A 25,325-nucleotide genomic window follows, 5' to 3' on the forward strand; every position below is an offset into this window, starting at 1 on the left:
ATTCTCTTTTGGTTTATTACTATTTAAAAATCAGGTTTTGTATCCCCTTCTACAGAGGCTTCACCTTCCAACAGAACATACAAAAAATACACACAATAGAAAAAAAAAAGATAGGTAGGTAAGTTGCTTTATACAAACAGGTCCCTAAGAACCCAAAAAGGCTAAAACAGGCTCGGTTTCAATAGAAGCAGGCCCATAAATAGGCAAGAGACTTCATTCAAGTAGGGAAAGAGTCATCCATCCTCACCTAAGATCCTTTCTTGCTCCACTGAAGACAATGGGAGGATTCCCAGCAACTTCAGTAGAAGCAGGATTGGGATTCATCAGAGCCAATGGCAAACTTTTCTGCTCCTTCCCTTCCAAGGCACTGTCTCTTCCATATGGCGTGCAGCCAGGGAAAAATACCAGTTCTCCTGGCTCATCCCACACTCATGTTTCAGTTGTTCACTCTACAAGACATCTAAGAACAGCCTTTTATTTTCTCTCTTCCTCTGGTATTTGCACTAATTGCAGCAAACTTTCAGATTACAACAGTACCGAAGAAAAATTCTGAGCCCAAGAGCAAGGCTTGGTTGATTCCTTAAGAGCCAGCAGTCAGTCTGACAACTTTGCAGAGGGCATGTAAAATTTGCCTGGAGAAGGCACCAGTTTGTAGACACAGCAGCCAAAAAGGTTTTAGCAAGCATGAGATTGATTTATTATAAAATCACTTACCCAAGGTCACTATGTGACTGCAGGATGCTCAAGAGCATTTATGGCTGCCAGTGGCTGCATGAAGTGACTCCATGGTCCACATGGAACACAGGAGCTGGGAGGGAGTCACTGAACATCAGTGAGATTCCAGTTACCTCCCTCCTTCAGCATATCTTGGCTCAGAGCACTTCCAGGTCTCCAAAATTGCAGTACAAGTATGGAGGCCACCCAGGAAAAGCTTCGTTCACATAAACCCTGAGAGCAGATCAATAGTGCCAGGCAGTCTTTAAATAAATTTAAATATCACACCTTTCAGGAAAAATGTGGCCAAATGTTTGCTTAACTTTGCATTACATCTGAAGTCAGTGAGGCCAAACATTTGTGACAGAGTTCAGCAACACAACTGTGCAGCACAATATGGCACATCAATGAAATATTGGCACGTTCTCACCCAAAGGTCGTCATCATCTCATCTCACAGACAGGAACACAGACAAGAAGAGGCTAGAGATGACACAGGGAGTTAATTCTTGGCAAACAGGCCATCAGTGCCTGCCACCACAGAGAGCACAGCTGTGGTTTTTCACTATGTGCCATAACCATTCCAACCATCACCACAACCCCTGAGAGCCAGGGCTGCATCACTGCACTTTTGTCACAGCACTCTTTTAACGTGGTGCTTTCCCTTTTTAGTTCTTAGCCAAATAGCTCCTGCTTAGTTTTACAGGCAGCAGCCCTTTGCAGAGCTGCACACATCCGAGCAGGACGCACAGGCTGTGAGGAGGGTGAGGATGAAGATGAAAGCAGCAGGCACAGAACTCTGTGCAGTGCTGGTGCTCTGTAGCAGTACCTGTGGCTGCAGCCCAGCAGCACTGCCTGCCCCTCCCTCTGGATCTCTGGAACATGCTCCTGCTCACAGGGCCAGGGAGCTGCAGCACATTGGGCTGGAAGCCAAATCTGTTCCCAAGGGCTCATTCACAACAGCTGAAGGATCTTGTTTTGAAAAGGATGTTCAGGATAAAAAAATGTGGCTCTTTCAAGAGACACTGGAGCCTTCCAGAATTTGTTTTCCTTTTAAGCTTTCCTTGTGGGTTTATTTTTTCCCCCCTCTTTGCTCATTTGTTTTGTCTCTCAGGGTAGAATTGAGAGCCTAAGCTCAGAAATTCACTGTGAGCTTCTGCTCTGTTCAAATAAAATTCAGGTATTGTGCCCGAGAAAAAGGGGAGCAGCACTAAGCTGGCTTAATTTACATTTGGGTATTGACAGTGCTGTTAAGGTATAATCATAATGCTGAAAAAGCCAGCACATTGTGTTGTTTGGCACTTGCTCTCAGACTTTATGCCATGGTGACAATTGAAAATATTTTATTACTTTTGTGGGTGGTAAAGAAAAACCTTTCCTGTTTCATTACTTAGAATTTTGGTGGCTGTTTTTTACTTTGTCCATTTATCTCTCATGAAACCCAAGGAGAGCTCTTGCTCTCCATTCATTCTTCCAACACTGAAGTCTGGAGTTCCTTTGAAATTTACTTTGGCATCTACTTCCTCAAGCAAGCACCTTAAAAAAAATTAAAGCTGAAAGTGGTACCCCACTCCCGACTCAAGACGTAAGTTTAGATACTGAATTCTAGGAACAAAGATTTAGTGAAAAAACAAGACACTAAAGTTACAACAGAGCCTACAAAATCTAGGTTAGCTTTCATACTAGCAATTCAATTAGTTGAGTTATAGACATTCAGTTACACAGCTCTTCTATTCAAGTCATTCCTTACTGCTGACAGCAGTTGAGGGAGGAACAATAATTTCAGGGAATACATGGGAAATAACAAATATTCCCTAAGTCACTGGCACTCAAACAGGTCTAAAATTGTGACTGGGCATTTACAATTATTCAAAAGATTGGCAGGAAGACCAACTCCACACCATCTTAATAGTTCTAGGCTTTAGAAACAAAAACACCCCATCCCCCCAACATATAATACTTTGCCCTACTATAATTAAGGCACTGGATTGAGAGAAGGAAAAATCTGTGTTCAATTTCTGGTTCTGCTATCAATTTCCCATATCATCATGGGCAAATCACTTAGGATTGAGAGCTCACATGCACATTGCCTTGTGTCAGGTGAGCCACACTGTGTGCACACATTTGAGACATGACAAATGCAAGATCACATCACCTAATTTAACTGAGTATGGAATAAATTCACATTAAATTGCTTTACCTTGCACTTGTTCAGGATTAACATTTATAAATTCAGGCAACAAAAGCCTGAGAAGTTTGTGCCCTCCCATTTAAGACAACACTTAAGCATGCATGCAAGTGGTTTTTAGTCCTTTATCTTTCACTCATTCTCTCATAAGCATCTATTCCTTTCTTGTCTGTCTTTAATATTTAAATTATGAATGAATGAAGATGTTTTCATCATACCTAATACACAAGGCTTGAGCCTCAGATGAGAGGTTATGGGACTCCTATAATACAAATACTCCAAGTCTGATGATACAAATTTGCATGAACTGAAGTTTCATTCTTGACATGTGCACCAACTCAAACATTGGCTTGCAGTCCCTCCAAAGGGGAAGGCAAGGAGGGCAGGGTGGCCCAAATCAGAACTATCATCTACACACCAATTAAAAATCAAATGTACTGGCAACAAGCTGCAGCTCAAGGCCTGTTACATACTTCCCTTTGAACTCTGAACTTGTGAGGCTGAGTTTTCTGTTTGGATCTGTCTCATGTTCCACAAGAAACAGGCATTTCCCGAAGTACAGAACAGAAAGAATTTGCATGTAGATTAAATTACTGTCCAGAATGGAACACTATGCCCCCAAAGAAGCAAAAAGCACTGAAAACACAGCACAGCTAAAGATCTGCCCAACTTCCTACTGGCACTGGCCTGCAGCAGCCTCCTGTGTTGCTACAAATCTCTCCCATTTACACCAGGATGATCTAGAACTGTCATTTCAGGATTGTTAACCTCCTGCCTGATTGTTTCCCTGTCCACTAGACTGAGAAGTAAGTAGTTTTCATTCAATGTATTCATGACAACTTAGTAAGCATTTTCTTTGACAAGCAGAATACACAGTGGTTTTGAAGGCTTCGTTTTCAGATAAAGGCTTTTGTTTCACCAGGTCAAATTCTGTAGCATTCAAAACTAAATTCTGATAGATACAGCCAAAACTCAACCCACTTGTAACACTAAAGTCAGGGGAACTAAATGTAGGATGAAAGTATTCCATACTCTGGACTTAGCTTTTGGAGTTGAATTTTATGATTAATGCACCTTTGAGTGCACACAGGAACACTGGGGACAAAAACCTCTGTCTTTCAGCATACAGCTTCAGTTCAACAGGAATTTCCCTCGTGGATTAATTATGAGCTATTAGTAAATCAGTGACTGCAGCTGCATTTGCAATCCCAACAAACTGTTGGGCTGACTGGAAAGCCTGATCTCTCCTGATTTGCTTGGCAGCTTACAAGGTTGTCTCAGCACTAGATTTGTAAGGTATTTTAAAATGTTCTGCCACTTTTCTAAGATATTCTGTTTTTACCTGTCTACTAATCTTACCAGTACAAGAGCAATTCCATGAAGTTTTAGTTTGTTTCACTGGTTTTTCCTTTTAAATGAGGCTCATACCTATTCCAGGATTCTGGGAGGAGATGACTGGAGAAGAACATGTCCTTCAGTCTCCCAACACAGATTAATAGCAAAACATCAAGTCCACTGCAACATGCTCTCAATTTAGAAAGTGCTGGTGCTATAAAGAGAAAGCCATTGATTATTCATCCTTGATTTATAATAGTAGAGAGCAAGTACAAAAAGTAGCTTCTTACAAGAGGGAATCTGGGTCTTGTAACCCTGTAGAATTTAGAATGTAATTCCAAAATCCATATACTTACAAATGCCTCTCTAATTCTAACATAGAAACAAATTGGGAATAGCAGTTAAGCATCAGCTGCAGGGTTTGGGTTAGAAGCACCTGGGCAATGCAGGCTGTGGTACAAGAACATTTTGTGCATGTTTACACACACAGATCTCCTGCAGGAAATGAGAACCTGGTCCAAGAGGGTCTGTCCTGCTCCAGCACTGCACTAATGATGGACACAGATATGGTTTCATGGGATGCACGTTTGGTGCAGGACATGGGCTCTCAGAATGGCCTTTTTAGAAACATTCAATACACAAAGCAGTTTACCAAATCCCTCCTTAAACCTTTGCTCAATAACTCTCTCAACAATTGTGATGTAGAGAAGATTCTTCACAGATATGAAAATAAGGAATAAATTCAGGAGACTGTTCTATGTGACTTTGAGCATCAACAGCAGAACCATAATTAAAACTCAGAGTATTCCTAACTCCTAACCCTGTGTTAAACAACATTTATACCTGGGTTTGGTACATAAAACCATGACTAGTTACATGGAAGGAAAGGGAGGGTCAAGAAAGGACATTATTTCTGCACAAGTGGTATTTTCAGATTAAATGGAATGTCCAACAGCCTGGAGTGCAGCTTCTTTGCATTTTGTAATCAATTCTTTTTCAAAGAGATGCTGTTTGCAATTCCTACCTCATTTGGAAAAGAAAGGAGTAACAGTGGCTTTTGCAAACCTGACCAGAGACAGATCAGGAGAGCATGACTGGCCAAAAAGCCCAGCTCACTGAGAATACAGCACAGTGCAGAGTGGGATTCACTTTAATTCCTGGCTCTCATTTGCACACCTTTTGGACAGGTGGCTAAACTGCTCAAAAACCAGACAAAACGAGGGGATGCAAAGTAACATACTAACTTCTTTAATAGAGTCCAATCCAATTAAACCAAAATCACTCTGTGAACCCCTGGGTTTATTCACACTAAACAAGTCAGTGGTACATAGTGTTAACCCGATAGCTGATCGTGTTCATCCCCTAGGTCCCCACATGAAAAATGAGCACCAGTCAACCAGACTGTAATGGTATTTTTCCTTCCTTTTTTTTTTCTCTTTTTTTATTTTCATAAAAACTATTTCTTTCATAGACTTAAAACAACCAACTAGCCAAGTTATTAATTATGGTACATCTAAAAAAAAAAAAATCTCATACTAACCCTAATGTGACTGCTGCTTTACGAGTGCTCTGTGTACCGCCTTAGACTGGCTTTTCAGTAGCAATTCACTACAACAGGTCCTAAAATAATAATAATAATAAAGAATTAAAAACCTGACAGCAAGTTAAATGGTCAAAAGTAATAAAAACAACCTGTTCTGAAAGGTGATTTTTCTCAGCAGTTCAGTCCTGCTGCAGCACTCACAGCCTCACAAAGGCAGAAGGGGATTGAATTCTCTCACCTTCTTTAAATGTTTCTGGTTTTAAAAGGACAACTGCTTTGTAACCTGCTAGGAACCATGGGGCATTTTACTTAACGTTATATTCAATAATGGGTCTCTTTTTTTAAACTTACTGTTTTTCTGGGGGAGTTTAGGGAGGGCAGGGGAATAGAGGGAGAACAAAATCACAGCTCCCTGTAGCTGCAGCTCCCCAGGTGCCTCGGTCACTAGGACTGTCTCATTCTCAGACCAGTGCTGGTAACTCTTGATTACTCTCAGAGAACACAAGGGAAACACCACCAGCAGCCTCTAAAGCTCCATTTGTTTTGGATCATATCTCCTATTCAAGGCCATCTTCTGTAATTTATCAGCTAAAGAAGCATTTTCTCCCTCTCCCCAGTGAAGGTTTAAAGGTGGGGTAGGGCATGAGACAAAGAAGGAAGCTAAAATGAATAAAAAATTCTCAGCTATAGAACCAAATTTCATTATTTCCTCTTTCATTCACAGCATCTTATCATTAGAGCCAGACTGCTGCTTTGCTTTGTTAAGATCCAACTGATCTCATTTCCCCTCTGGCCCCATTGGTTGCTGGTCGACCTCTGGATCCACCAGGGATGATGCAAATGCTGACTGGACGATCTGAAACCCAAAGGACTCCAGAAGAGACATGTTCTGTTGGGGTGAGAAGGGGGATCCCAGAGCAGGACCCAGGTCCCCCAGCGGGCCCCCAAGGGCCCTGACGTGCACTTTCTGTATGTGTTTGTTCAGATAAGACTTGGATCTGAAAAAGCTGCCGCATTCGGGGCACGGGTACTTCTTCTCTCCTTCCACCTCCATTTTGTTTTTGCTGACTGCCAGGTCACACGAGAAGGACCCATTGGTGCTCTGCTTCTCAGGAGTCTTGAGGTCACTGGTGTCAGAGAGGTCTCCATAGGAATCAGAACTCTCAATCGGGTCCGAATGTGAACATTTCTGGCCTTCTACGGGAAAAAGAAAAGAGAAAAGTTTTCAGAGTCTTGGCTCCCAAAGGAAGATATTTAACATGCATTAAAATAAATTAGATTGGTTACCACCTGATCACATGAATGCCTGTCACAACAGAATGATACACACTTAACATCCAATCCCTCACATCCTAAAGCCCTTGAGCACAGGTCCCCTTTCCAAACCACCAGGCTGCTATCAGAGCAACAGCTGGGGTTTCATCAGGGATTTGTCATGGTACTGAATGCAACCATAATGGCTCTCTGGTTCATACAACACTCCTTGAATCCCAAGGATGTCTCACAATGTTTACACCTCAGACACTACAAAAGGATGGTCCTAATGATGAGTTTTCAACCGTGTAATTCACTTGCACACTTCTGAAATGTTGATACTTTGGGGGAGAGCCTAGAAACTTCATGAAGTACAACAGGCTGCAGCAAGATGTGAAGAAACCTGGAAACATTCAGCAAAACAGCAGCAAGCTACTGCAATTTAAGAAGTGCAATTCCATTTAGTCTCAAGGAAATCTTTTCACAAGTGCAACACTGTTAGAAGTTACCTTTACAACCTAAAGTTGTTCTATCTTTGAATACTGCAGTGTGAAACAGCAGAGAGGTTAGGGATGTTATTTAAGTTATTTGGATATATTTCCTGGCAAAGCCATTGGTATGTTTGGAGTCTTCCCCATTCTCCTCTGGCATTATGCCAAGGAAGTTTGTCCACACTTTTTTGCTCAGTGCATGTGAATGAGCGTGAGAAACCCAGACGTGCTCACTAAAGGAGTCTCTGAATACAAACAGCCTGTACCTACTATTAACTCTGAGAGACCAAAGAATCACTTGGCACAACCCAAAAGACAGATTTGCTCTGGACCCAGCATTACAAACCTAACAGGATATGCATGAAATCAATACACCACTGAGCTGGAATAAATCTCTTGTTAAGTCAGCACACCACCCAAAACTAAAGGGCTTCTGTAGTAACTCTATCAAGACTTCAACAGACAAAATTACACAACTCGAGCTTTCTGCTGGCACAGTACTTGTTTAACCCAGCCCTCTGTGTCCTCCTGGGCAAGAAAAAACCAGAACAACCATGGCTTTGAAGAATTTTCGGATGTTTCACTTTCACCAGGAATACTGACAGCTCAAACCAAGAAGCAAAAAGCCATTCTACACAGGTAAACACACTGCTTTACTTATTCAGAACTTAAATACTCCTCAGCTATGCTTACAATAACAACTTTTTCTCCCCCCCACCAAGTCAAATGAATGTCAAAACAAGAAAGCACTGGTACTATTATCACCCTTCACCTCTCCTCCCCAACACTGCATTTAGAAGTGTAAGTTCAGCCCCAGACAGCTGGCTGCATGTACAGTATGGCTCCTAGCAAAACCAGAAACAGGGTTTGACTGACGCGAGATTCAACTGGAGTGGGACTCATAAATTTGCCCTCAGGCAAAATTCAGATGCTGACTGCTCCAAGGAAGAGGGTCTGGATGAACTAACATGGCTTTTTCAATCTTCCAAACTGAAGAAGCTGCCAAAGCTTCACATCGTCTTCTGTGCCCATTTCCTTCCCCTACACCCGTTCAATTGGCTCTCCGACGGCAGCTATTACATCCTACGTGGTGCTATGGAATTTCTCTGCATCTCCCTAAGCTTCTCTCCAGTATTTCCCTGTCCTTCCTCCCTCCCCTTTCTCGAGCCCAGCCCGACACCCCACGCCACAAAGCCCTGCCCAGAGCAGCAAGGTGCAGAGCAGGAGTCTCTTGCCTTTGATGCCATAGGTCCTGACGCAGTGGAACGCTGCTCCCCCATTCGGGATGGACTCCTGGTGCCTGGAGACCTGGGGAAGGGGAACACCGTGGTGGGTTTTAACATGGACCTTTAAGTAGGAGGCAGAGGAGAAACCTAAACAAGATAAAAGGAGATGAGATCCTGCCACCAGCAAAGACACACATCTGCCTTCCCTGTTCTTTCATCTTTCTCTTGCTCCTGCTCCCTATTTTCAAGCTGCTGTTCCACCAGTTCCCTGTGACATGCCCACGTAGGAGTCCTGTCATCCTCAGGCAGAAATGCAATGCACACTTTTCAGCAGACTGGGTTTGCTTTTTGTTAGTCACAAAGAGAGAGCAGCCTCCTTAAAAACAAATTCTGTGTAAGCAAACCTAGCAGGTGACATGAAACTTTCTGGAGAAAAGGCAGAAGAGACATCATACAAAAAGGCACCCATGTCTCTTCACCATTTTTCTGCTGTTTTATTTATTTTAATTAAAAATGCTTTTGTCATCTGATAATACATTGGAAGATAGTTCCAATTAGTTGATTTTGTGCTGTTAAGATCTGAAGGAATGCTATCTAGTAACAACCCTTGCTGGTTTAGTGTGCTTTCCCCTTAGGTTTCTATAGCACTTATAGTGACTTCTAGAAGGCAGAAAGCTGAAACTATTCACTTTTTAAGGTATACATTTTTGCTCAATAGTAATTTTTGAAAAAACATTTTCTGCAGTCAGCTCACCCTGAGTTTAAAAAAATATACTAGAACTCATATTTTGTCTACAGTTAACAAAAAGTACTAAAAATAAATTTCAGTATTTTTCTTAGCTCTGATCTGTAAGCACCAAACACTGAAAATAAAAACATTTATATCAAACAATTGATTTCTGAACAAACCAGTTTTTGACATTTGTGCCTGTGCTTTTTAAAATGTTTCTTTAAGTCTCGTGTCAGTTTTTTTAATGCAATCAATTACCTCACATATACTTTGGAAAGTTTTTAAATTCAACCTCAATATAAGATTTGCAGTCACTACTAGCACATTTGGACCATGTATGAGGCAGAGTTTTAAAGACTTCCTACAGAGGTAAAGCTGCCACCACCAACCAGCTTCATTTGCTGTTATACTTTGAACAGAGTATTATGGCACTTTCATGATAGAAATATTTCCCACTAACAACACAACACAAGGTTCACCATGGCAGACCCAGAGTTGCAGGTTCCCTTTCTGGAGAGAGAAAACCCAAGCCCTAGATTTTTTTTAAACCAACACAGCATTTACAGCACAAGTTCTGGCAAGAGAACTTCCATAACAATAATTTCCTTAAAATATGAGTAGAAATTCTACCACAAAGCCATTTTTATACTGATATAACTGCAGTTACACTTGATGATATACAGTAATGTATTAGGAATGCTGCAAAGCAAATGCTACACACCTCTCTGGGGTGGATTTTCTGACTGCAGCTGTTAGTTTCAGGTGCTGAATTCAATAATGAATGTGGCTTTCCACTAGATTTCCCTGTGCCTAGCACACAGAATATCCCTCTACCCTGACTTTTATCCAGAGGTTATTAAGAATTATACATACAGGACCTGCAAAGCAAGAACTCCACAGCAAGCTGCTGAAGGGAAAAGGGGCAGGCTGCTGAGAATGAACAAGAGGGAGTTCCTGTGGGCCCCTGAGCTGAAGATAAAAGTGCAGCAAGTAGATACATCACAACTGAAGAAACCAAGAAGAGCACGTGACTCTCTAAATACAATGGAGCAGAATCACCAAGGCCAAGAGATCCAGGGAATTCATGTAAGGATATTATCCTCTGAAATAATGCAAGACCTACCCTACACAAAATGCTGCACTGAAAATCTCACTGGGCAGCAAGAGAATATAATCTTACAAATACCAAAAATTCACTGTAGACCTGAAAGAACCAGTCTTTGATTTGACTGGCAGAGAAAAGGGCACAGTGTACAGATACAATGGTGACATTCCACCTGTGAGGTGCTTTTCTTTTTTCACACATGTGGCCAATAACCACATGCATGCTGAGATCATCCCCTTTGATGCAGCAATGCATTAAAATCTCCCTGCCAGCCATTAAAAAGGACTACATGCAGGTATTCAGTGTTTTTCTACACCACAACTGACACAGGAAAATCTGAACTTGTAATCTCTGCACACAGGATTTTTCCTGAACTCTGCAGTTCTATTTGGAGAGTACATTGTTTTATAGAATGAGAACTGCTGCAAAGAGTGTTAGCTCCCCTTTATGCACTTGGCAGATGAACATGTGAGTCATCAACTCCCAGCAAAACCCTAAGAATGCCAACTGCTTCATGGGAAACCGTTTAAAGGGAGACTTTTTGGGGTTGTTTTTATCCTCATTTTTTCCTGTAGCACTTAGGACTGGCCTTTTTATCTCCACCAGCCTTTAATTATGAATGCCTGTCCTAGAAGATGGGGGTTTACAGACCATAATAAAAGTCTCTTTCAGAGCAAAGGCACACTAATCCAGAGGATAAAGTGGCAGTATTTTTCAGAGCAGGAATGTATTTATTGCTTTACTCATACACATCTCTCTACTTTGCAAGACAGATTAGTTCTTCATACCAGAAGAATCAATATTCAAAACATGTATAGAGAAGAAATTATCTCCTTTATACAAATGGGACCTGTCCTTTGATCTCTTAGATAAGGTCTATAAGGAGATAAACTATAGAAATAATTGCAGGATGCTCCTTGTTCAAAAATTGTAGTTTGGATTTAACTGGAACACGATGAAAATGTGTCTTTATTTACTGGGCTCTGTCCCCCATGAAATATATAAGAACTCAGTGTGAAAACAGAAATTCTCGTTTGTGATTGGAATATTTACCCTTTTCCTAACTAATTGGATTCTCTGAAGCAAACAATGTGCATGTGTTTGAGACACAACCCCAAACTTCTGAGCTGCAGGTGTCATTACCAAGTACCAAAGTCATTAATCTCTGGAATACTTTGAAAAAGCCCACACAAGCAAATAAAGTCCCTAAGGATGGTAAAAGATTGTGTAACTACACAACAGGACCATGTCTTCTTTATTTAAACCGATTAAAGAGAATTTGTCTAAAAATGTGAGGCTTGAGGATTAGTTTTTAAAGCACATTTTAGACAAATTCTTTAAGAAAAAGCCCCCACAACAACCACAAAATACCAAACCAAAAAAGAAAAGAAACAACCCCTAAAATCCCAGGGGGGGGAAAAAAACGCAACACAAACCCCCCAGAACCACTTCACTGTTTCCCTGATTTAACAAGACTGAATTGCTTCCATGATTACTCTGAGCATAAAGACCTCGAGTAAGAAAACAACCTGGAAAAAACATCAAATCACAGCTGGTAATTTTAAAAATTATACTGCCACATTGTAAAGGAAGTAAGTATGATAAACAAATGAAGCACATGACATGGCAAACTATTGCCTCCTGCTTTCTGCCAGGTACTGAGCTCCACCCCATCTCCTAAAGCCATGAAACCTTTGAAACAACCCCAGACACTTCACTGAGGTCCCCAGCAAAGCCTTCAGTCCAGTGGGATAACCTGAGGGAGCCTGAGTCTGTCATTAACACCAGGAATGTCACCTTTCCATCCACTTTTTATTTTTTTTTTAATGGCCAACATCCAAAATTCTCTCCACAAGCAGCTTGAGCTTGCAGAGCATTCTTGCTTGACAATTACCATATCCAGAGGCTGACAATTACTATATCCAGAACCAGCTAAGTTCCAATTAAAAAATACAGCAGCACATTAGCCAAGGGAAGAATAAACAAAACCTCTCTGCACAAGCACCTCAGCCATGGCACAGCTGTGATCAGGTTACTGTGTGTGGCTTCTGGCTGCACCAATGCCTATCAAATAGATATTTTTAATCCAGAAATTTTCCATTAGACTTCATCTTGCCAGGCTCTACAGTTTAAAAAATAATTATTTAAAAAAATGAACATTATACTTGGATTCTAGAATACCTGAGACTAAAAATTCTGCTGACATTGATTATAAACCTATAATCAAAATTTACAGCATAAAACAATGAGTTTACAACACAACTGTTTGATAAATCCAGTCTGTAGCTTACCCTTCCTATGAATTTTAACACTTCCTATGAAATTTAACATTATTCATTATTCATAATTACATTTTTTAAATCCTGATGCAAACTGAAATTCACAGCAGACAATTGTGACAACTCCCATAAAATACACAAACTGGAAGAAGAAAGTAGTTGCTTAAAGTTTGCTGTACAACAGGTTCCCTATCCTCCTACAGAGAAGTATGTATTTTATTTAAATTCCCACTGTACATTGAGACTTGTAAAATGTGAATAAACCACTTAGTCATGTTATTGTTTGAATGCCGGGTCTGTCTTTGTCACTCTGGCTCCATTTCCAAAGAGCTGCAGTGACATCCAGTGGTAGTTAAGTTGAAATTCAAGCTTACCAATCGTGCAAACGGGACAGTTCCTCCCAACCCATCTGAGTTTCTGTTGGGCACAATGTTCAAGGGAAGGAGAGCAGGATAGCACCTGATCTCAAACAGTATCTGCCATGTGGTTGCCACGAAAACAATCAGGATAAGCTTAAACTGTTTTTCAGAAGCCAGGCCTTCTGAAAAGGAGGGCAAGCTTCATTTCACACCATCTACCTGGAGCTTCAAAACCTGAAGATTTCCAACCCAGATGCTTTTCCATTCACAGATAACATCACTTTCAGGATTTATGGATTGTTTAACTAGAAACACCTCCCTTGCAATTTAATGTCTCATTACTCATCAACTCCACAAGCTCCCTGTACAGCCTGCACATTAAACACAGAAGAGCTTTATTTTCTCAAAGGATTTCACCTCTCTTAAACTAGAAAAAGGAACACATGTCAGGAAAAAAGACTCATCAGAACAAACAAATCCCAAAACACAGCAGCAATCTCTTCTAACACCTACTAGCTATGTATAACCTGTGTGAGCCAAAAAGGCATTTTCAAGTTGTGAATCAATCCCTCAACAAAAAGACACCAATAAGTCAAAATAATTTTTCCAGCTTGCCTTACAACCCACAAAGCCTAAATTTCCAACTCTCTCCAACTGAAAAGCACCACAAAAAGATGGAAAAGCTTCACAAGCTTAGTCATATGGTTTAGTTTTACATAGTGCTGCATGGAGCAGGGAGTTGGACTTGGTGATCCTTATGGGTCCCTTCCAACTGTGAAAAGCTGTATTTGTACAAATAAAGGTAAACCACATTTCTAGTGCTCTTTACCAAGTATGTTTTAGAAATGTACATTAGTACAAAGCAATTAAGAGGGAGAAGCAGCTTGACTCTATTGCACCAGGAGGTTAAGTAATACTTAGTAACACAATGTAGGATTCATGTTCAGTGTATGATTTTCAACTTGATGTGTATTTCAAAGACACAAAAACATTCTTCTTCCAAACTGACTGTAAGGGCTCCAGTCTAATCAGGTATAGGAAAAAGATAAGATGATGTATGTTGAACAGCAAGGCAACTTATCATGTTTATTGTAGAGGGATCTGGCTATTTAGCAAATAAAATTTGCTTCAGATTTAAACTGTGTTTCTTTGGGAACTATCTGCCATGTGAAAAGGCCAGACCTGTACTCCATCAGTTTCAGGGTTAAGGATTCAATGGGAAAAGCAGAGTATGTGCACAAACAGGGTCCAACCTCCTCCTGTTGCAGGGAGTCACGCAGCCTCACAGCTCCCCTCGAGTGCTGGCCCATCCCACTGGCATTGAAACCCATTTTCTTCATTACCTCGGTTACAGATAGTGCAGAAATTGCTTGGTCCTTCACTATGCTTCTTCAAGTGATCTGCCATGTATGCTGCTCTCAGGTACTTCCCACACACCTGGCACGGGACCTTGTCCTCATGACACGCCAGGTGGGAGCGCAGCCGGTCCCGAGTGGCAAAGGAAGCATTGCAGGTCTGCAGGTAAAATGAGAACCCTGTGACTCATCAGCTCTGCTAACAGCACTGATATTGCTGAATAGATTTAGTATTCTTTAGAGTAAATACCTTAGATATTGTGCAAACACAAAAAATGACACGATGCACAAGCCATTTTCTCCCAGATAAAAAATTCACAACACCAACACATTGCACAAGTTGTAATGTTACCACTCAAAAGAATTAAAGCAGCAAGAAACCAGCTCTGACACACTACAGACAGTAAAACTTACTCCAAGATAGACTTGTAAGGTTTTAGCTCCTTTCTGAGGATGAAGATACTAAAGTTTTAAGTAATATTTAACAAAAGAAATAGCAGAAAGCACTTTGCTGTGTTTACAGTAAGTTCTGCTATTTCACTGAGCCATTACAATCACTTTAAACCACTCAAATATCCTCTCTGTCATTTTCCTCAATTCTACTCTTTGATGAGATAAATCTAACTTCAGTACACAGAATTCTTTTGGAGCGTGAGGACATACAGCACAGGATCCCAGAATTATCTGGGATGAGGATATGACGAGAGCCAGTGGAGGAGTCATCCTGGTACCCACAGCAGCACTGCACACAAGCCGTAGCAGTGAGGCCTCAAAACGGAGCAGGTATCAAAAGAACTGCATGACATTGTCATCTGTTTTCACTTACCCCTGGTCAAGGCATCATATTCCACTTACTGCCAAAAACAAGCTTGATTTGGCATAAGATAATATTGATCTCTTTGCCCACTTTCCAGCTGAAATCTGCATGGTAAGTGAAGGCTCCCTCCCATTTGTCTAACCCCAGCAATGGGCAGGCAGGCAGGCTGTGCCCACAGCCTGTTCTAGCAGCCTGCAGGTTCTGAAAGGCTTGCTCTGCCTCTAAGGTGTGAAAGGAAATAAATCACCAGCAAAATGCTGCACAAGGGATTAGGGTTATAGTCTAAACCATTTCACAAGTGCAGGAGGAGAAACAAAAGCAAACACACATCAGAACAACCAGACCAAGCCAGAGCAGTGACATTCAAGAGTGTACAGTGTTTTGTTTATACCAACTTCATATAAAATATCACAGTTTTAAGAGATGTAACCAGAAACCCCCAAAAAATAATATGAGGCTGCTCACTGTCTTGGGAACTGGGTGTAAGTTGTATTTTGAAATATCAGTGTGTAATTAAACCACTGTTTCAATAGGAAAAAGACTTGTTAAAGTAACAATCTTAGTAAAATTCCAAAATTATAATTCAAGTAAGTGGAATTGATAATACAGAAGAGAATAATGTAGTTACATAAAATTCAGTTAATCAAGAGCTTAATCCAAAAACCACTGAAGGCAGCTGAAAAGCACCTATCAATTTCAACAGGCTTTACACCCATTCCATCCTGTGAGATGCTTAAGTGTGGGAAACTCCCATGGAGCTGAGGCTGCTCTGCAGCAAGTACAAGACTTAACACCCCAGAGGATCAGGACTTAATGAAATTGCAAGGGCAACAGTAAAATTATCTGGATTTCTGTGACATACACCGTTTAACTATGCCCACCAGAAAAAGATTTCTAAATTACAAGTATTGAGGTTTAAGAGGTAAATTCTTAAACATGGAAGATTTCATTTGTAATCTCAGTACACAGCGCTGAGCAAAACAGGTGCAGCTTTCACTCACTAAAGTGCTCTTAGAGGTAAGCACTCTCTTAAGGCAGGATTGCAGCACTGATACTAATCACTCTGCTGGGTCTCTGCTAGAGATGGATGACTAGAGTATCACCAATGACAGCCAGGAGTTCATCATCAACAATTCTAAAGCTGTGGAGCCACAGGCAGGTCCATATCCAGCATTGGGAGTGCTTTAGCCAATGAGAAGCAGACCAGAGACAAATCACATAAATACAGCGATGCCAAAGTAAAACCAAAGCTATCCCACAGTGAACTTAGCAAGTTGAAAGCTTAGGCAAAAGCAATATAATAATTTCTGTGTTTGATTTCTCACTGCTGCTGCTGAGTTGTGTAAAGCTCACCTTTGGATAAGCTATATGATAAATATATCTGCAACAAAGCTTAAAAACAATAATTAAGTCCAGTGGAGAAAGCAAGAACCAGTTTAGCTGAATCATAACAATGGGAGACAGGACTAGGGTTAAAGAAAATCCCAAAGTTAATATTCAAATAGTTAATATTTATAAAAGGTATAGAGAAAAAAAAAGTTTTATTTTATGAAAGATGTGAAGTGCTAAATGAGTGCTAAGTATTTGTCATTAATTGTTAATCAAAGAAGAAAACTCTCCAGTGCTTTCCTATCAAACATTGCACAGGTATATAAATAGATCAAAAAGAATATATAAAGTTTAAAAAACATTGTTTAAGAAATACCTCTTGAAGTTTCAACTTTTCTATGGATGTGGATGTCTCTGAGCTTATTCCATGGTGGCTGCCATTTTCCTGCTAATAGGCAGGAAGTAAGAGAAATTAGGACAGGAAGAAACTCATTCTGCATTGAAATCAATGGGATATGCACTGGACTTGGGATGCCAATTAGGTTGTGCTTTAATTTAACCAGCATTTTTAATTTTATTTAATTTGCCTGATGAACAACCTGTCTTGTCTCTGAGAGGAGCAAACTTCCATTTTCTCCCCTTGTTCTTTCATGTGCACAGGTTTTCAGATCAGTGCTTGCTCCCAGACCGCAGCCTGACTTTCACACGTGGCTGACAGCTCCGCCCCATCCCGAGGGGTCAGAAACGGAGCTGCCCCACTCTGGCCACAAAACTGACTCACTCCTCCTCCTGTAGCCAGAACTCAACTGTCAGCCTGGGGAAAAAAGCATAAATTCACCAGTGCAACAATCCAGGGGGAAAGATCCAGAGTGCCTTTTACCTGGACGCCAAAGCAACTCCTTGGATCTGATTTCTCAGCTGCTTCGGCTCTGTGGAGATCTTCCCTAACCTGAGCCTACATTAACAGCAATGAAAAAGCTGGAGTCAAGGCTTTGGCATCAGGTGCTAGAGGTGCTGAAGTTGGATACTTGTGAAAGATCTGTGAAGCACAGCTGTTATTTCAGGGGGATGAGTGCAGGATTACAAACTGAGCACTGAAAACCACTGCTGTTGTAGGGATGTTCAGCTTAAAATTGTCCTGTTTCTCATACTTTCATTCACTCTGAAGTTGGGTTGATATCTTCCCACTTTTTGGCACTCCAAAGTGTGCTGTGATGCCACACCAACAAAACATTATATATCACCAGTGTGCAAAGATATCTAAGAGCTCAGGTAAATGGCCAGTTTAAATCATAACAGAGCACAAATTTCAAAAATGCCATTACAATAGAGGATGCTGGAGTGCTCTGCTGTTTATGGAGTAATTCTCTTTTCCAGTAAACATAAACAAAGCATGACAATAACAGGAATTTTCAACAGGAACTGAGCAGATTCAAAAAGGATGCTCAATGCTGTTCAGGCTGCTCTCAGGGGGAGATAATTTGCCAAACAAAATCAATGGAAAAAGAGAATGGAAAATGGGCAAACAACATGCCAATATTAAGCTGTTTTCCTTCTTGGTGGCCAGATCTTGTGTTAGATACATATAATGGAACAGATGCATAACTGATTATGAGATAATCACAGGGAGAACATCATCAATTTATTCATCACTTTTCATATTTGGAACAAGTTTTCAGTGACTGCATCCCTTCTGTGGTTTCTACAATGTATAGCAGATCTGTGGATATTCTAGAAGACTTTCTAAATCTGATAGGATATTGCAAAGCATTTTCTGCAAAGACACAACAGGTCATTAAATTTTCTGTGCCTTAAGATTCACGAAAAATTAACTCTGCAGGGCTAAGCAATCAAAAATCAAGAACAACCCAAGCCTGAAGGACAATCTCAACTCTGTCTTGATGATTGTAACCCACAGCCTGTACCTTTCAGCTGAAATGAGCAGTCTATGCAGTATTATGGCACTTCAGATAACACACAGTAAGAAAGACTGCTCTTGGAAACTGCTATCACAAAATACATGTGTGCAAGGAAATGGAGCTGAGCTTGGCTGTGCCATCTTAGCTTCCATGTTTCTTTACTTCTGAGCTCTTATTATCCTCTGATTCACACAGAGTTGGTATTTATTATTCTTAAATCAATGTTAAACTACAAAAGAAATATCGGTCATCAGCTGGCAAAGGACGATTCACAGCTATCCCTGTTATCTGTGAACAATGCTCATCCAGTGATCTTGGGATCAGCTGGGTGGCTGTTCGTGTTGGGATGTAAACATTCATCAGCAGTTCACTGTCCCCACACTGTGAATTCTTTTTAGGAGTGGAATTTTCTGGTTTGTATAAATCTGTAACCCATAAATCATCTCAAGACGCTTGAGCCCATGTCGGGCTTTATGCAGGACAGGCAGTTAAATCAATGTGACAGCTCCATGCCCTGACTTCCAAACGTGCTGGGCTTTCACAGATCAGATGGATGGAAACCTTTGGATGGCTCCAGCTGTCTGGGAAACTTATCAGGATTCTTAAAATTTCAAAATGTTTGAAAACTCTCACAATTTGAAGGAAATAGAGGTGTGTCAAAACGTGCAACAATGCAGATCAGGAGGCAGCAATCATGTATTGTTTAGCTTCATAAAACGTGGTTAAACATTTTACAAGAAAAAAATCCTCTAACCTTCACTGTCCTCAAAAGAAAAAAAAGAAGAGAGTCTTGCTTCAGCTTCTTGAGATAAATATTAAATATTTCTTCAGAAGCCAAGCATGGAGATTGTTAGCCCAACTGTTTTAGAAGCTTGCCCAACATCTCTCTGATGGCAATGTGTGATGGTGGAAGCTGATTCTCAACTTTGTTTTAATTGATACTTCCAGGCACCTTTTAAATATTTCTATAAATAGATTACAAAGTATCTTCCTTCATTTCATCTTTCAAACCTTATTAACTATAAAAAACTACATACAACATTATGACATTGTACAACAAAGGATATTGTGATGTCATTATTCATATTCTCCCTGAGATAAAAAAGCTCCCAATTTTGCTCAGTGCAATGTTCTGAAGGCCATGCAATTTTAAAAAACAGTATCTTGACACATTATGATAATTACAATTTACTAATTTTTTTTAAGTTATTCTAAAAAAATGAAGTCAGCATTGGAGCCTCCTGATGGCAACAACTGCAATTAAAAAAAAGGGAGGGAATCATCAGTGACATGGACTCCAAGCCCAGGGGGCTGGGGAAGAGATCCAGGGTGAGACTCGGACAGCACAGCAGGGAAGAACAGTGGTGGGAGAGGCAGGAGGACCAAAGCTGTGGGCTGAGAGGGGAAGGGAGGGAGGTACAGCAGATGTCACTGTGGAACACTGCTCTTCACACACATTTATCCCAAATCACAGATCCATGGTATTTCAAAGTTGTCTGCACACATCAATGCAATGCCAAAGATTGCCCACAACATCAGTCTAAACCCCTCTGGCTCCTACCTGACACTTGTGAGGTCTCTCTGAGGTATGCACCTGTTTGATGTGTCCATTCAAGTGGTCTGGCCTTAAAGGAAAACACACATAAGCACACTTAAAACAAATACTAAAAGTAAAGTTACAATTTTAACACAAAAAAAAAAAAAGAAATAAAAAAAAAGATCCCAGTGCTGTATCTATGACAACTGTAGTGATTTTAACTTTCCAAGAACCAGATTGCCAACAACTGGGACTCTACCTTGTTATGTACCCTCTGCAACTTGCTAAAAAGCAGCATTTTCTCAGGAAGAAATCATGACTGAATGATCAGAGGAAACAGGAAATACAAGTTATGATTTTCAAGCCTGCATGTCCCCATCCAAAATCCTATTTAGACCTTAACAATCAGGGCACTTTGATTTACAGTTGCTGAATATTTGAAAATCACATCCTTTTGGTTTATGTCCTAAACACAGATGTAAAAAGCCAACTTTAAGCACCTCTTGCAAAAAAACCTATCTAAATTCTGTTGCTGTGACACATTTTCCATCTGCAAGATGAAGAAATACTCCTAACTTACGACTTGGCAGGGAGACTGCACTCATACAAATAAAATAAAGTGCTCTGAACGTTCCCACTAGAAGGTGCAATGGAAGAGCAAATCATTACTGTAGAAAGTTAGAGCATTCTTCACAACCAGCAAAGCCTGCTCGGAAGAAGAAAGGACTGAAGAGCTGCAGAGTGTCCTGGTGTGAGTTTCTCCTAGCGGGAAGAAAGCTTTTCATTGTATGAGACCAAAACTGCTTGGAAACAAGTTCTCCACCCTCTCCTCCCCCAACTTCCCAGGCGCACCAATGAGAGGGCACGGGATGGAATTCACGCCCTGCAGACACAAACGGGGCTGGGACTTTGCAGTGGGGCTCCCAGAGGCGCTGCTGCAGCGCTGGGCTGGAGCGGTGTAACCGGACAGACTGCTTGGGGTCCTCTGGGTCCCTCAAGCCCAGCAACCTCACCTGCTGCGCTACTGAGTACAGGAAAGGACACTAAAATCAGAGATCACGCTTCAACTTCCTCTGCTGCTCCTAAGAGTGAATACTGAAAGAGTCTCTGGTTTTCATTCATACTTGAGTTTAACAGATACGCAAGCGGGTTTGTTGTTAACTTTTGTAACAGCATTCCCGCCTGTTCACGTGAACTTACTGAGGAAAGTAAGAACTCAACGAGGATGTCTCACTTCCCCTTAATGACAAAAACCTTTCATACAGCAACAGCAGAAATCTTTAGGTGTCAATAAAAACAATGAAACTTGGCACACGATCCCGGGTAGCGCTGTAGTAAGAAAAGTACTTTCACTTCTAGCCACAGATGAAATTTTCATTTTGTGACCTTCCATCACTCGATCTGCAGTCCTTATGAAGATGCATCCCTAATTACTGCCGATTTTAAAAAAAAGGGGGGGGGGGCTACATTTTCATGATTTATTTCAATAACAGAAAGTCCCTCTATCAAAAAGAGAGCAGGGGCAAAATTCCACAATTTACACAGCCTGGTGGCCTTTTGAATTGTTTTCAGATCTCGAGTCCTTGCCTCACGTCAGAGCAAATCAACTGCTGTGGAAAACCGACTGCTGGTTCAGAAACAGCAGAGTACATCCCCCTCCCCCCCACTACTTCTACACTCAAAGCGAGCGGCAAACTTCCAAAAAAGTTTTGAATTCATTAACTCAAGACTATGAGATGTCACTACCACAACTACGTGTACCAAACTACTTATTAAATTAGCTCCCACAAACAGCGACAACAAAAAATCAGCAACATTAAATGCACAGATCTTACGTATGTTGCAGGGCAGAAACAGGATCCCCTTCAGAAGGATGCAAACCCAAAGGACACAAAGATCATGTATTAAAAGATACTTGATGCTGCAGCCTTTGAAATCTCACCTCTTCCTTCACATTTGGGTGATAAAAAACATTACGAACTAAGAGAAATGAAGGGAAGTTAAGAAAAAGAAAATTTAAAATGGATACGAGAAAAATAATAATCTTGAGATGTACTATTTTGCACTTCAACAGCACCTTCAAGCTACCTACACATCAGCGATCTCAAGACACTTCTGTGAGGCAGGTAATTATTGCAATACCCATTTCACAGAAGAGTCATTTGAGGCAGAGCCTGACTGACTCGCCCAAGGACACGCACACAGCAACTGTGGGACAAAGCTGGGAACGTTAGCCAGAAACCAGCTGACTGCCAGTTCAATGGCTTAATTACTTTTAAACCCTTCCAAGAGACTGCAGAACAGCATCTCAGAGGAAACGATGGAAGTCTCATTTCTTTAAACATTCTAAAGTGGAACAGTCAAACTAGCCCTAAGTACATTTCCGAGGGACGGCAAAGTCACCTCCCTAGGTTTCTGTGTCAATGTCCATACAAGCGCTCTCTTACCTGGAAAAGCCTTTTCCACAGCTCTGGCAGATGTAGGGCTTTCCCACAGAGCCATCGTGCGATCGAACATGATAGGACATCCTGTCTTTTCGCTTGAACCTCAAGCCACACACCGGACAAGAGTAAGGCTTTTCGCCAGAGTGTGACAGCTTGTGCCGATTCAGGTGGTACACGTCCCGAAAAATCTTGCCACAGATCTCACAGGCCACCTGTTTCCTCGTCCTGCTTCTTTTCCGAGGTGCGTCGGGATCGTCCTGACCAGGAACCCCATTTTCACCCAGCCGTGGGGGTGGGATGTCTATGTAGCCCAGCTGCAAGCTTGTCACCCCATGTTGAGCCTCGTGCTGCCGAAGACGATTAGCATCCGTGAATACCTTCCCACAGAGACCGCAAGGCAGGATACCAGCCTCTCGCAGGCCCCCCGGGCTACCAAACATCATGGAGTCCAAGAGATTGGCTTTACGGGGACGCCCTCTGCCCCTCTTGGTGCTTAAAGTGGGGGCACTAGCAGCAACATTCTGGAAGGGTGAGGCCAGCAGTGGTGGGGACAGAGGTCCTGCCACCATGGGCAGGCGGTCCACACCCTGCAGGACAGGCAGGGAGGACTGCGCAGCGGTGAGCGCGGCCCGCGTGGCCTCGTCTTCAGGCATGCCAGCGATGCCATTGCCATTGGGGGCCAGAGCGGCACCGTTGGTCATGTCAAGAGGGAAGCCGAGGTCGGCGGCCCCCGGACGGAACAGCATGATGTCAGGGCGTGCGGGGGGCACGAGGAGCTGCACGTTGGACTGCTTGATGACCTCCTGGCAGATGTCGATCACGGAGCGCATCAGCAGGAACTTGGCGGCCGTCATGAGCTCCGGGAAGCTCTCCAGCCGCACCACGATGCGCGACGTGTAGGCGAAGTCCAGGATGTCCCCGAACACCTTGGAGCTGATGGTGTGCATCTCCAGCTCCCGCCCGCCCCCGGGGGCGCCGCCGGTCGCCGCCGCAGCCCCGCCGGCCGCCGCCTCCGCCGCGCTCCCCTCCGCGCCGCCGCCGCCGCCGCCACCTGCCCCGTCGCCGAGCTGCGCGCTGAACACCGACTCGAAGTACTCGCTGCAAGCGGCCAGCACGGCGCGGTGCGCCGGGAAGCTCTCGTCGCCCACGCGTAGGAGCACGTCGCAGAAGCGGCCGCCGTTCTTGCGCTGCTGGTTGAGGCTGTGCAGCACGTCGGCGCTGTGCCGGCTCACCTGGTAGGTGTAGCAGCCCGCCGAGGGGCCGCAGGCGGCGGCCTCGCTCACCCGCTCCATGGGGGCTGCGCCGCCCCGCCGGCGCCCGCAGGGGGCGCGCGCGCTCTCGGGCCGCCCGGCGGCGCGCGCCGCCTCCTCCTGCTCGTTCCCCGCCCCTGCCCGGGCCGGCGGCGCGCGCGCGGCGCTCCCTGCACAGCGCGAGGGGCTCGCGCGGCGCGGGGGGGGCGAGACAAAAGGCTCGGGCGGCCGAGGCGCGCGCGCGGCCCCGCGAGCCCCGCCCGGGCCCGGCCGCCACGAGGCGCTGCGGCCGCGGAGCCGCCGCGGGAAGGGGCGTGCGCGGCGCGGCGGCTGCAGCCGGGAGGGACGGGGGTCCGGCGGCGGCTCCGGGCTGCCGGCTCCGTCCGTCCCTGTGTGTTTGGAGCGGAGGAAAGATGGCAGCGGCTGCACTTCCTCTTGCACTTTCACCCCTGGGGGGAGGAGAAGGAGGGGGCGATACCACCCCCCCTACAAAAATCCAGCGGGGGCCCCCCGGCTGCTGCTCCCCGACCAAGCGCCGCCGCCGCCGGCCCCGGTCTGGGCCCCGCCCGCTTCGACGCACCCTCACCACCGGCGCCGCAAACTTTCCTCTCTTCTTTGGACGAGAAGACCCCCACCCTATTCGCGGAGACCCCCCCCTCCAGCCACTCGGGCTCCCCCCCTGCCCCCCCGCTTCCTGCCCCCCTCCCTCCCCGCATCCGCCAATGCAAGAGCAGCCAGAGCCAGCAGGCCGGCCCCCACCCCGCCCGCCCGCGGGGGCTGGGGGCTGCAGTCTCCCCCTTCCCCAGCACCGATCCTCCAATGCCGAGCCGGCAGCGAGGCCCCCCCCCTGCGGCTCACGGGGGTGGTGGGGCTGCGCTCGCCCCCTCCCCCAAATATCCGGGCTGCAGCTCGCCCCCGAGACCCCCCTCCCGCTGGAGAGAGGAGGAGGGGCCGGCGGGGGGGGCTGCAGGCAACCTTCCCCCCTCCCCAGGCGCGAATCGTCCAATGCAAACCCTCCCGGAGCTGCAGAGGCGCAGAGCGGCCCCCACCTCCTCGGCTCGCCTGAGGAGAGCCGATCCCAGAGGGGCCAGGGGCTGCAGCGCAGACCGGCCTCCCCCCGGTCTTTCATTGCATTTCTCACCCCCACCCCCCGTACGCGATCAACTCTCAGCCTCGCTAGAAGAGCGCGGCGCCGGCATTGTGGGGGAGGGAAGGGGTGCAGCGGGAATTCTTCCAGTGCGAAAATGCCCTCCCCCTGGGAGCGGCTGGGAGGAACGGTACCCGCGGGCCGGGGGCTGCGGGAAGCACGGGCACCTCAGAGCCCCGGGTGCGTCCATGTTGGCGAAGCTGCTCCCGCGGAGCCCCTCCCGCGCACCCGGGGTTCCCACGGCGCCCGGAGCGCCCCACGCCCCAGCGCGGCGAGGCTCCCGCTCCCTCGAGTTACCCTTCCC

The 25,325-nt window shown here is 44.1% G+C and overlaps 1 protein-coding gene across 6 annotated transcripts; it reads right to left on the minus strand.

The window, feature by feature from the left end:
• Positions 1-5,461: 5,461 nt before the first annotated feature.
• Positions 5,462-23,944, minus strand: PATZ1 (POZ/BTB and AT hook containing zinc finger 1). 6 transcript variants are annotated; one of them, XM_036393387.2, is made up of 6 exons: positions 22,628-23,944; positions 20,205-20,268; positions 17,101-17,172; positions 14,567-14,738; positions 8,760-8,897; positions 5,462-6,976 (listed from the first exon to the last, which is right to left on the minus strand). In XM_036393387.2, the coding sequence occupies exons 1-6, from the start codon at positions 23,914-23,916 to the stop codon at positions 6,558-6,560; spliced, it is 2,154 nt and encodes a 717-aa protein (XP_036249280.1). In that variant the 5' UTR covers positions 23,917-23,944; the 3' UTR covers positions 5,462-6,557. The 6 variants fall into 6 exon arrangements, with proteins under 6 accessions (XP_036249280.1, XP_054372762.1, XP_036249282.1 ...); XM_054516787.1 differs by lacking the exon at positions 17,101-17,172 and having other exon boundaries at positions 5,462-6,973; XM_036393389.2 differs by lacking the exon at positions 17,101-17,172.
• Positions 23,945-25,325: the final 1,381 nt, after the last annotated feature.

Source organism: Molothrus ater, chromosome 18 (genome assembly GCF_012460135.2).
Source record: "Molothrus ater isolate BHLD 08-10-18 breed brown headed cowbird chromosome 18, BPBGC_Mater_1.1, whole genome shotgun sequence".
Taxonomy (NCBI): domain Eukaryota; kingdom Metazoa; phylum Chordata; class Aves; order Passeriformes; family Icteridae; genus Molothrus; species Molothrus ater.

Coding starts and splice junctions, on each gene's coding strand:
- PATZ1 (XM_036393387.2), bottom strand. CDS start 23,916: ATGGAGCGGGTGAGCGAGGCCGCCGCCTGCGGCCCCTCGGCGGGCTGC. Junction 20,269..22,627: donor TGTGGAAAAGGCTTTTCCAG/GTAAGAGAGCGC, acceptor TTTTCCTTTAAG/GCCAGACCACTTGAATGGAC. Junction 8,898..14,566: donor CTGCACTATCTGTAACCGAG/GTAATGAAGAAA, acceptor TATCTTGTTTAG/GTTTCTCCTCTGCCTCCTAC.